Below are 13,199 nucleotides of genomic sequence, written 5' to 3' on the forward strand. Positions count from 1 at the left end.
ATTTCGGACCAACACTGAAGAAATGAGTACAAAATCTACAAGAAAGAGTTTTAGGAGCAGGGAAAACAGAAAGAGAAACGCTTTATAGATCGATCATTCCAAAACATTCCTTGGGCACATTAACACTGCGAGATCTAAGAAGTATCTGGATATTACCAAGAATATTCTACATCTCCTTACTGGATTCCTTAGAGTGCATTATCACCTCAAGTAGCACCTACTGGGAATGGGTTTAGCAGAAACAATTGCAGGTTCTGTGAGGAGAAACTGAACAGTTCTGATGGGGACAAAACAGATCTAAGGCAGTGCAACGCAACCTCCCTCATACCTGCAATCTACAATCTAGATATCTATTCGAAAATGTCATTGCTTAAGACTTCAAATGCTTCGTAGGCAAACCGAATGGTGCTTTCTATGGTTATTAACTTTGAGCTCGAAGGATCTTGTATGCTCGGATTTGGCCAGTAAACGTAGAGGGGAGTTGACTATTAAGAGCAACGTCTCTAGACCTTTCAAAAAAAATGTTTCTTCTTGCTCTGCAAACCAGACCTCCACAGCTTTTATCACCTCCTCAACGAAAGAAAATTTACGACCTTTTAAAAATTTTTTCAGTTTAGGAAAGAGATAGAGCCAAATCTGGTGAATAAGGAGAATGTTCTAGTGATTCAAACCCTGAATCACGAATTTATTGCATGGCAACATGAGATTTGTGTGCAGGGGCGTTGCAATAACAAAACACCTTTGGATAGCTTTCCGCGTCTTTTCTCTTTAATTTTTTCCCATAGAGTAGGTCAGTAATGTTGAATAGTAATCTCCGGTTATTGTTCTGCCCTTATCCAAAAAATCAATCATGCTTACTCCATCCCAGAAAACTGAAGCAAGAACTTTTCCAGCAGATTTTTGGACACGAAACTTCTTAGGTCTTGGAGAACCAGAATGTCGCCATTCCATCGATTGTTGTTTCATTTCTGGATCGTAGAAATTCATCCAAGTCTCAGCTATAGTAATAATTCGGTTTAAGAAGTCTACATCATTTTCAAATCGAGCACAGATCTAACGCGATGCTTCTACCCTTGCACGCTTTTGGTCATCATTCAAACTTTTGGGGATTTATTTTGCAGGAATTTTTCTCTTGTCCAAATTGATTCGAACTATATGATGAACGCGTTGGTATAAAATATTCAGTTCTTCAGATATCCATTTTAGCCCAATTCGAAGGTCTGCATCGATATTTTCGGGGACTGACACAGAAAATGGCCTTTTCGATCTGTCATCATCTTCAATGGAAAATTTACCTTTTTTGAAGCTTGCAGTCCAATTTATTACGGTCGCATACGAAGGACATTGATCACCAAGGGTATTAAGTATATCTTCATAAATCTGCTTACCTCTTAACCCTTTTAAATACGGGTACTTGATGATGGCTCGATACTCCAATTCGTCGATTTTCACAATCTCGGTGGACATCTTCTTTTTTTAAATTTATTGCGTAACTCTGGTTTACTTTTTTGACCTCAAACTTCACACTGACACTTCTAATGAGTTATTGTTCGTTGCTGTGGTAACGCAATATTTTTTATGCATGGAACTGGTCTAGGCTAACTAGATATCAATACATTCTCGTATTATAAAATGAGTGCAACGAGAGTTAGAGTCTCTACTTTTGTTTTGGAATCAAAATAACTCTTTGAGAATCGACGTCAGTCGTATTTTGAAGTGTAGCAACTTCCACTGGTTTTCTTTGCTCCATTATCCTCTGCGAAGATAAAGTGATAAATATCTGCGTCGAAGTGAACGTCAAAAACTACGGAGATCCAGAGATAGACGTTCCGGTTCCTCGCCAAAATCCTTCTCGGCGGAAAATCCATAAAAGTCGTCTCCTTAAAAAATAGGAAGAGCTCTCAGTAAAACGTTATCGTTCTTGTCTTGGCAATTACCTCGGAAAGAATGGGGAGATATATCAAAAGAAAATGGGATTTTCTTTCATTAAGTTAATTAAAATTATATGATCGTTAGTAAGCTCGGTTCCGACGCTACACTCGAGAACTGCCTCCATCTCTCGCGGTTGTTTGAATTTCATCCGGGCAACTGTGAGTGAATTTGATTACTGCTGGGGTGATATCGATGTCAATCCGGTGTAATTCTATTATGCACTTTGCTTGATTTGATGAGGAGATGCACGGGAGGAAGATTCATTCAAATATTTGGAAAGCGGGAGTTGATTCCGACGAACTGATGGAAGGAATTGACATTGCAACTCAAGGAGATGCATGGACCCACTAATCTAAAGCACCTGATCCTCCATTATCAAGTCACAAATTACAGTAGAGACTTCAGACTAAGTGCGAATAGGTGGAACCAACTGATAAAAGATTGTTTTACTCTGGATCGAAAATTATACAATCTACATAACACTCAAAACCTTCTCTTCGGGACACCCAATTTCGAGATAATTTTGAGTGGGGCTTACGTACGTCTAACTCTCAGGTTTTAACTCCCTATTGAAAACAAACCGTTTTAGATTATCCTCCGAAAATATCCAATGTATACACGAAGTAAGAGGCACACAAACTGAACGATCGATGAGATCAATTGCTCGTGAATATCATCGACACTGCTGAGTTGGATTACGCTTGCGCTGCTGGATCTCTAGAGTGCCCTAGAGGAAGAATAAGAGTGGGGCCTACGACCTCGACAAAACGGGAAACAAAAACAGATCTTCCATGTAGGAAGTCGACCACCAAAGCTGCCTCTACCCACTGATCGTTCAAAATGCTAACAATCGATATCAACCACTTCAAAACGCCATATTTTCCCTTCAGTCCCCGTATACGAGAAACAAGCTCAACAGGTGCAAATATCGATTTTCAACTTCATATGCGACAGGTAAATCTGTAGAGCTCATCTCAGATTCTACGGCATGTCAGATTCATCAACAAGACAGATTATGTATCCGCTACATCGCTGCTAAAGGACGGACAAATAGAGGTTTGGGGTCCTGTTTAATTTGAAACTGAATTGTCGATTCGGTTCTTTGATTGATTGTCTTTATTTCTACCCGCTTTATATTCGTTGTTGTTTGAACATGCTTCGGGAGTGCTTGTCGGAAGTTTGATAGTTCGGTTTCGGATTCAGCATCGGATTACACTGAATATTTTAAAGACAGATTGAGGTCTCCCTAAAGGGATAACAAAACAGCTTATGGTTCAACTCTGCAGAATGACTTTTTTGGGACTTAAATTGAAAGGAGATCCACCACGAAAACAGTCAAAAGGAACATCATGAAATGGTACACAACTGGTTCAAAAACCACGAAAAGAAATGGGTCGATGTTCAATATGGGTGAGCTCCTGCCTGAGCTTCTTTTAATGCAGAAGTACATTGGTAGATGTGTTGAAATAAACCTGGAAATAAACTATCAGAGATGTGACATAGCAATATAGTCTGACAGTCGAACTCTTTGAGCTCTCATGTCATTTGAAGACTTTCTTCGAAATTTTAACACTGCGAGACCTTAACAAAGTCACGAAAACTCCAAAATAAGGAAATGTTCTATTCATCACACCATAAGTGACAGAAAATATTTGGAATGCTGATTTGTCAGCTTGTTCGAATGTCCTTGGCTTATTTTCGAAACCCTTCGTTGGATGCATGCATTCTACAAGAATAAACGAAGTTAAATAACTGTAAAAACTGTATTGAAACAAAGAAAGTCTTAATTTCAAGCCCCTCTTTAAGCATCTCCCCTTGCAGCTTCCAGAGCAGCACACGGCCAGAACGAACGGTCCTCTCACCGTTGCTCAATTCTAAAGTCTCTCCGCCACTAGAAAACGCTCTCCAGACGCGAACATTTTCTCCAAAAGTATCCCGTCGAGCACTCCATCCGATCTTTCTGTCCGCCAGCCAGTCCCTCCAATCAATATTTCAGTCCAGAGCACCCTAGCGCCACCAACTTTGCCTCTACGTTGGCACAGTTTCACGCCAACCGTTCAAAATGGTGGCGGTGGCTATCTGCTGCATTCTGGTGCTCCTCGCCGTCTTTATTGTGATCATAATAGTGGCTGGACGAAGCATCGACGAGGCAAGGACGAGGCACTGAATACTAGTCTTCCAAAACGAGAAGCAAACCGCAGGAATTGACTTAGGAATCCACCAAATCATCAAAGGATGTGTGTTTTCGCGACTACAGTGATTTGTGGCTGTTTTTCCCCAGCAAATAACGAGTTCATTAGGACATATCAAACACCAGCAAGTATACAACAGCAAGAATTGATCAGTGTTTTCACCCAGAAGGCCACATTTAAAGGATAACTCGTATATTTTTCTATTCAGCGATATTTAAGGACCGACAGGAAGTGCCATTTATCCAGAACACCTCCCTACGACCCTGGAACAATCTCGAAGGCCGGTTTTCAATGCGACCTTTTAGCCCTGGGGGATATCGATGTTGGTGGTGAATAAAACATTTCGCTACCTCCAAACCACCGAAATATGACACGTTTTTGGGTAGGATCAATAAGTTGATCGGGATGAGGCTACTTCATATCAACTACTATTTGTACAAATTTGAACTGATGAACTGTAGACAATAATTAACCTATGTAGATCTGTTCAAAGACAATGCTGACCTATTTATGATTTTCGCTTATTCCAAAATCGAATTAGACAAACTGTTAGCTTCATTTTTTCAGTTGCACTCTTTTTCGTCATTTCTAGATTAATTTCGAATTCAGTTTCAACTTTGGTAATTGCAGCAGCTGATAACAGTCACTAACTTGACCCATTAATCATGTTTTATCTGCCCGTTGACTATTTTTCCAGTTATTATATTTTGTGAGGAATAATAAATTAAAACCAGTAAAAATTCATTGTATTCCACGAAAAATAATATGATTAGGACTGATATTATCTTCCAGGTATAAGCATATTCATCTTACGATGACATCGTTGTGCTCAAAAGTCTTCAAAATGAGTTGTTTAGCATAATTAATGGTGGATTTACGCCAGAGTTCCTAAGAACTAAGGCCTAAGAGAGGAACAATCTGATTGGCAGTTGGCGTTCACGTGATCGCTGTCTTCCCATCAGATTGGTACCTTTCTTAGGTCTTGGTTCTTGGGGACTCTGAATGAACCCACCACAAGATGTTAGCCGTTAGAGTTTAAGACTGTTGAATATTATTCGCTGTTTGTAACTGTGTTAAAGTAACCAATTAGTGGCTTATATGGGTAGTTTTCTACATTATAGAATTATATGGATTAATCATAGTGCCGGTTGTTGTTTTTGATGTTTTTAGAGGATATGTAATTTGTGAATTTTATATTTGTAACGTTATATACACTGAAAAGAAATAAAAATATTTTACAGCACAGTCTACAACCCTATCACCTATCACAATACATAAAATAAGTCTATATTTCGATACATTCAATGAACATGAACATAAAAAATACTACTGATGTAGGCTACACTGACAAATAATAAAAATTATGGTCCCATCACAGTTTAACAAGTTTTCCAAGATTTGATAACTTATATTTTGCAATATTCCAATGCTGTTGGTGTAAAAATATCAAGAAGTCACCGAAACAAAGAATAAATATGATCGTAAAGGGGCTTATCTTAGTTTTTATTTGTCTACTTCCAGTGGAAACTAAGGTAGGTAATAAACCTCGGAAAATCCTGTGTTTTACAGTGAATCACATCTTATACTCAAACCAAGGGCATCTTGAGTTTACGAGTATAAAGAAGTACAGATCTTATGCAACATTATCAAAGATTCAAGAATCTGAAAACAATATCAAATGAAAACTTTGCTTCGTTATTGAAACTTGAAGACAAATAATTTCTGGTAGTAACAGATTGATAGAAAATATTTCGATAGTAAGAGTAAATCTCTTTTTTCAACCCCCAAATTGAGTCGATCGATGAACATTCTTGTTTCAAATGTCATAGACTAAAAATCTGGGGCGTAATTGGAAAAAATGAATGAAAATAGCTGAAAAAACTCCAACTACACTGCATCTATCTGATTTTGAAAGTCTTTTTACATAAGTATCAGACGAACTCCAAAATTGAAGTCTCCACCCCTTCGAAATCCCCCATTCATTCGGAGTGTGAAGTTATCCCACCAGATCTCCACGCAGTTTTAGCAGAAACTCCGTTTAAAGTGCATATTAGCGAAACTCCAACCCGCATTGGTTCTCATGCGACGAGACTAAGCGTGGGCTGAAATAAATCAAGGGTCGAGAAACCAAAAGCGTCACATGTGCCATTACGGTGGAAAGGTTGAATAAGCTGTGTGCCCAGTGGCTATGAAAATAGATAAGAGCCCGCAGAGCCGAAGCATCCCAGCATGGACCTCGGTCGAGACCAAATTTTCAACCACCATTAGAGATTGCTCGAATACTCCGGACAGAAGACTTCGTGGAATCAGTGGATGTGTTGAAATATCTCCAGGAATTGGAAAAATTGAGATGAGAAACGTAATTGTGGTTGATTCTGCGGAGATTTGTTTGCTAAACAGCAAACTCTTCTGCGTGTTGAAACAGCAACCTCGAAATTTTGCAGAAATTCAACCAGGAGAGATTCCAAACAGTGGCTCATTTACCACATATGGAAACTACGGGTTATCTCAACTACCAGTCGCCAGAACTACCATTCGTTTCAGAAACTAGTATATAAATTACGTATGCAAACGTATTGACTCTGACCTACCAATCAGCAATATTAAGATCTCTTAGACGATCACCTATGTTGGCAACCTCGGCTTTTCAGCAGGATCATCAACAATCGACCAATTCTCCAAGTAATCTAGTATATTTTGGTGAACAGAATGGCCAAGCACCAAGAAAAAATAATTATAGATCTAATCAAACTTTTTCCAATCTAATTCCAACACATCCTCACCCGATGAGTCCAATTCAACTTTGTTTCACCCCTTAGTATCAACAGAATCGAGAAAAACCCCCCTTAATAGTGTTCCTCAGGAAAAACTGATCAGGCTTGATACGACCGAAAATCCATGTAGTAATTGAAGTCGAACTGCTCCAACACTAAACTTTTCGTCGTTAAAGCTCCAAAATAGTCGTATACCTACTGAGAGTTGCTACTTTCGCCTTTGCCAACCGAAATTCTGATAACGATACAAAAAATTGTCGTGGATATCGAAAGAAATAGGTTCTGGCTTACACAGGAACCACCCTGCTCGTTTTTCCATACATAATGTATGGAAACGGGGGTTGCCCTTTGCGATGCAACGTTGCCAAGGAGATCTCTAAGCTTACACACCTACATCTCGGTATTTATCACGAGCGAGGAAGAATTGACATGTTTACACTGAAGCGAAGTTGGTCTCCACGCGTTTTCAGGCCCTAGAATTGAACGTATTTTCAGATAAAGGGAATTAGGTTAGTGATCCTACTGAGTACAGAGAATAACCCTGGATATTTCCATTCCTCCTGTTTCCACTTGTCAAATCCTATCGCTTCGAGAGTGATCGTAATCTCAGTTCCTTCTGTGTTCTGTGTATCAGGAGTATTTTCAGTTGTTCTGTTTGTCGATACAAAAGGAAGAAATTGTATTGTATTGGAGGAATGTGGAATACTGAATACTGAATACTGAAACTGAAGAAACAGTTTTACAGGGATTAAACTAAAGAGTGCTGATCAATAGGTCCATTTTTTTTCTTCTTCAATAAAATCAAATTTTGTGCTCCCAAAAATCCCCCATTTGAAAAATATTAGATTAAAACGACCATGACCTGCCCTAAATCGATTCAATGTGGACTAAAACACTCAGGAAGGAATAATTTAACCTTAGATTTTCACTTAAGATTCAGATTAAACCAAGGCCAAGATGCCAGTAGATAGACCATGCGAGTTCTGGAACAGAACTGACAAACGACTCTCCAAATTCGACGTTCCGCCAACAAATGTAGATTCAATACATAATTCGCATTGCATGACACTTATTTTTGAACCAATCAAATCATCAGAAAAAATTTTTTTCGAAGAATTAAAGCATAACATTTTCATTTTGTTCCAGAGTGTGACCAGACCTTCGTGAGTCGTTTGGGAGGGCCTACAAACGGTACCTTTCACGCCCCTGACTTTCTGAATCCCCGTGGTCATTCCCGACAGTGCGTTTACACATTTCTTGCAGGACCTGGACAGAGGGTCCAGATTGTCTTCACTTCTTTCGCTTTGCGGGGAACACCACCGGAGTAAGTATCGAATCATCTCGGGAGGAAATGGGAAAACGGCTTGGAAAATTGGTTTTTCCCATTCATGAATTGAAAAATCAACTTGATGGGCGATATTTGAGAGCTCATCATGAAGCACGTAACCATACGTGCGTTGTGAATTCGAAGCATTTGTTGTAAAACTGTCAAATAGGGTAAAAAATACAAGATTAATTCGAAACTCTTTTGGGTGAATAGATGAACCGACAAAAAAATAAAGAGATGCAGTTTGGTGCTTTGATATCTGAAACTTCGAATACACCAAACCAAACTACCCTGAATTAAAGGATAACTTGTTCAACCTCAATCGATCTCAGTGCAAGAATACATTTCCACCTCCTATCCATTTTCATACAAGTATTCCTGATATCTGAAGCCGCATACACGTGTAGGTCCAACCTGCATCTTTGCCAAGAAAGCGGGCAACATGGCCTACTTTGGTAGATCGTCGCATTGGCGTATAACGTAGGAGACACAAGAGAATATTAAATATTTTTACGTAGAACAGAACAGAGGGAATTTTTGTACAATATCGAAACGGTAGGCAATTAAATTTAGGCTTGAGCCAACTAAAAACTGGAGACTAGGAGAGGTAGGGTCATGAGGCATTATTATCTCATACAGGTGCTTAATTGTGTTCAAATATTGTTTTTTTCCAAATTAAGAGTCCATTGGAAAATTGAGTCAATTTCGAAGTTTAAATATTCAGAAAAAAGTCTTACGTTGGCTTGAGCGTGGATTGGGTTGATTTTATGAAATACTGTCAATGTTAGCCTATTATATATTCATAAATGATTCAAAAAATTATCCCCAACATGAGACAGTTAGATCTGAGCTTATGTGAATAGGTTTTTCACTCTGATTTGAATTCAAGTTCAATAATTTCCTTGTTTTCAAAATATAAACAGATATGATCGTCGATCTTTTAAGGGATATCTAAAATTATATTGAGTAATGAAGATACGACGTTTTATTGAGTACAAAATCAGGTGTGAAAATGTATATCTGGCATTACTTCATCCATGTTCACCAAACTGCATCTCATTTTAATAGCGACGTGATCAACGGTGTTCATATGAAATGGTCAATAGGGCCATAGGCTGCCAAATGAATTGTGATTTATTGAGCTTAAGTGTAGTTGTCGATGTTTAGTCGATATAACGCATTTGTATTTGTGGTTGTGATATGAATATCGCCATGCAATTCATAGAGATCTATTTATGCAAAGTGAACATACGTGATGTCTAGAATGGACAATTTGATTTTATCTACAGCTTCGTAAATCTCTCTTTGCTTGAAGAGACTCGCATTTGGCAGATACATACATCGAAAACAACTTGAAAATCTGACTATTTTATGAAATAGGTACTCACTCAGTTCAATCTGTTCATGATAGAGAGATGTACGAATTACACAGAATCAACCGTTGAAATTCTTGAGAATATTCGAACCTGATATATTTTAACATTCAAATTAAAAAGATTATTGCGAAATATAAGGGTTCTTCTGAACATTGATGGATATATGAATAATTTGAATGGTTTATCCAGATAAAATAAGCATCAGTAAACGTTCGATTCTGTTTCGATATTGTAAAAGCACCGTAGGTCAGCCCACAGAGCGAATTGTATCCGATATTTTCAATCCTCGAAGAGAATTTGACAACACTGGTGTCAATAACACTGTTGTCAACTCTCAGCGAATTTCCTGAGGAGGCAGATTTCTATATCGGTTTTTAAAAAGCTAATGTTTTTTGCTCTGGGGTTGTCCTATTTGAGACGTTATGGCATAGCACGTGTTATGACTGATTGTTAATTATTGTTGCTGCTCCTGCTGCCACAGTGGAGCTGCCGTTGGAGACCTTCCTTCGTGAGTAAATTTTCCTTGGTTCTTTCTGTTTACTTCTCATATCCCTCACGAATCGCTTCTGCTATGGATGCTGGATGTCTTAACCTTTCACAGTTCACACTTACTCCGAATTCTATAAACTTGACAACGATGATAGGTTGAATTTTGTGATTACTCATAGAATTTCCTCACGCAAGGTCTATCTGCCTGTTTAATGTCCAGTTTTTTCAGTCAGTTCACGCAAAACGGACAAATCGTGATATTTTTTATTCAATTTGTTTCGGACAGAGGAATGAAATTTTTTCTAACCATTTTGAATATCTTCTAAAATGTTAGGCATTTCCATAAAAACACTGACTACATTATTCTCGAACTCTATGAATAAAACAACAAAAACAGCTTTTCTGAATTACTTACAATATCCTAAATTGTTGAGTGCAAAAACTACAACTTCATGCTTTGACGAACTCAAGAAACCTAGCGAAAATTCAACAAGAGATCCTATTCTCTTTTTGTGGAATTTTAAAACAGAAACGAAAAACCAAACACTCTTTTTCCAACGCCTATCAAGTCTTGAATGTTGCATGATCAATCTGGACCATCTAAGATCTCTTTTTTGATTTTAATTCCATGTTTTGTGCACTTTTGAGTACATGAAACGACTCTGAACTTTGAGGATTTGGTAGGTATGCATGCAACCAATGATTGTGAATTATCTTCAAGCTTTCATGAACGTGGAACCGATGTATTCATCGAGAACTGAAGAAATGAAAAGCGTTCAGAACATTTGTCGTCAGTAGGTTATGGAATTTTGATCGAATTTTTGTTTAAATAGTAAGTTATTGATATTCTGGGAAAAATTTTCTTTGGAAAAAGAAATTAGGACAGTTTCTTGAAGAACATTTCATGAATAGGCCAAACACATCAGTCGATCACAATATATACCTATTTACTGAGAATATACGTTCCTGTTTGTATCATCAGAAATATGAAAAAGCTTACACAGAGCAAAATCCCATATCCTACTTAAGAAGATCAATAATAAACGCTCGAGTCCGACAAATATTTCATGCTCTTCCTTCTTTGTTAAATCGCTATCGTGCTTTGAATGAGACGTTCTGAAATCTGCATGGCTCGAAACTTGAACAACTTTCACGAATATCTTTTGATTTTCCTTCCAAACATCCCTGAGTTTCTTCTTGATGCTTACCACCCATCCATTCCATATATCTCATTTGATTGTATGTGTCGCAGCTGTGTCCACGAATATATGGATGTATATTCAGAAGTGGTCCAACCGGATGCTGCTGAATTGATCAACTCACCGTTTGGAGGAAGGTACTGCGGACCCATACCGCCTAGGCTTAGGGTATCGCTGTATAGGACACTAGCGCTGGCTTTCTACACCGACAAGAACGTTTCAACACCAGACCTGTTCACTGGAAGGTACAGCTTCATCAACGATTGTGAGTATATTGTGAATCCGACAAGATCCAACGTGGTAAATGTCTTGAAATGCAATATTTTCTAGTACTTTTTCCTACCCAGAACAAAATAGCGAGTTGTTTTTAATTGATATTCATATTTGTCTCATTTTTTGCTCGTTTATTCGTTCAAACTTTCGTCGTTTTCAGCTGAATACGAGGTGGGAAGTCCAGTGGCGGGTAGCCCTTGTAGTTTCCTGGTGAAAGGAGCAGTGAGGCCGTCGGGGGTGATTGTATCACCCACCTACCCCGGTGCTTACCCCAAAGCATTGAACTGCCACTATCAGTTCTTGGGCGTGCCCGGTGAGAGGATTCGCATTGAGTTCAGGGACTTTGACCTCTTCTTCGGGGGACCGCAGTAAGTTTAATACCCTGATAATAATAGTGAAGTGATACCCCATGCCCTAAGGAACAGTTCCTAGATTTTCATCAGTAACAACCCTATAAAAAAGTAATGAATGATAAAAATTTTGAATATTGACTTGAGGAAGCTTTAAGGCACCCTGAATCTTCGAAATAAGTTGAATATTTTAATTTCTTTTTCAATTTCAGTTGCCCTTTTGATTACGTGAAAGTTTACGATGGTCCTGACAACAGCTCAGCAGTTATAGGCACATATTGTGGACAGCAACGTAACCTCGTCGTTTATTCCTCCGAATCAGCGCTTTTAGTAGCCTTCGTCACCCTCCCACGCACTGCCAACACCCAGAATAGAGGCTTTAAGGGCATCTTCGAGTTCTCCAATTCCTTTACCAAATTAGGTGAGCATTCAGAACTCGTTACAGCCCTTCAGAGTGAAATTCTTTCGACCTACACCGAGCTAGTCAATTCTCAGTCTAGATAACCCGACGACAAATCGTCATCAAAGAAAGAAGTAGATACTGAACAAATAATAACAATAATTCGAAGCCTTTTTCACTGAAATGAGATGTTTTCGCTTTTTTGCAGATTTTATAAGCAAAAACGACGGAGAACATATTCGGGGTACCGAGTGTGACCAGAAGATCCTCAGCAAAAAAGAATCCAGTGGATTCGTTTTCAGTCCAAACTATCCCTTCCCCTACATGCCCAAACTGGTGTGTCGTTATTTCATCTACGGCATGCAGGATGCCCAACATTTAGAGAGGGTTCGCTTGGAGTTTGTGCTCTTTGACATACCAAAGGGTCCAAAGGGAGAGTAAGTACCTCTCCTTCCCATAAAAACAGAACACTGTGTTTGAAAGTCCTTCTTATATGGTTATTTTTACAGTTGCACAGACGGCTATCTGAAGATATACCTTAAGGGTCAGGAAACAACGGATTCTTATGATAAATTCGATCATGAAATGTGTGGTGAAGACAGCTTGCCAGCAGTTGTAGTTTCTGAAGGCCCTAGACTGGTGATGGTTTTCAGCAGTGGCGAATTGATGGGTCGAGGGTTCAAGGCTAACTACACCTTCGAAACAGGTGAATATGAAGTTTGCTGTACAAGTTTAGAACAGTAGTATCAATGAATAAGGAAGATAGCGCTTATAAGCCAGTCAACCTGACCAATTGGCAATTATTCAACTATACTGAAGGAAGTTCGTCTACTCACTCTTGTCAAGAGCTCGGACAGTCCAGCCCACACAATTGACCTACCAAATGG

General features: G+C 38.7%; 2 protein-coding genes across 4 annotated transcripts in view; both read left to right on the forward strand.

Moving 5' to 3' along the window:
- Nucleotides 1-13,199, forward strand: part of LOC123315291 (bone morphogenetic protein 1) — a 33,995-nt gene that overhangs the window by 14,471 nt on the left and 6,325 nt on the right. For 2 of the 3 annotated variants that reach the window (XM_044900937.1, XM_044900939.1), the window contains exons 3-9: nt 8,045-8,222; nt 10,083-10,109; nt 11,343-11,554; nt 11,723-11,930; nt 12,125-12,333; nt 12,521-12,749; nt 12,822-13,018. In XM_044900937.1, the coding sequence (XP_044756872.1) occupies nt 8,045-8,222; nt 10,083-10,109; nt 11,343-11,554; nt 11,723-11,930; nt 12,125-12,333; nt 12,521-12,749; nt 12,822-13,018 (1,260 nt within the window). The remainder of the gene's footprint in view (nt 1-8,044; nt 8,223-10,082; nt 10,110-11,342; nt 11,555-11,722; nt 11,931-12,124; nt 12,334-12,520; nt 12,750-12,821; nt 13,019-13,199) is intronic. The other variant, XM_044900938.1, reaches the window with a different exon arrangement.
- LOC123315292 lies at nt 3,920-4,736 on the forward strand. Its single transcript, XM_044900940.1, has one exon. The coding sequence runs from the start codon at nt 3,995-3,997 to the stop codon at nt 4,097-4,099; it is 105 nt and encodes a 34-aa protein (XP_044756875.1). The 5' UTR covers nt 3,920-3,994; the 3' UTR covers nt 4,100-4,736.

Source organism: Coccinella septempunctata, chromosome 6, assembly GCF_907165205.1.
Source record: "Coccinella septempunctata chromosome 6, icCocSept1.1, whole genome shotgun sequence".
NCBI lineage: Eukaryota > Metazoa > Arthropoda > Insecta > Coleoptera > Coccinellidae > Coccinella > Coccinella septempunctata.

What these genes read in the sequence shown, in the direction of transcription:
- LOC123315292 (XM_044900940.1), top strand. Translation starts at nt 3,995, where the DNA reads ATGGTGGCGGTGGCTATCTGCTGCATTCTGGTGCTCCTCGCCGTCTTT.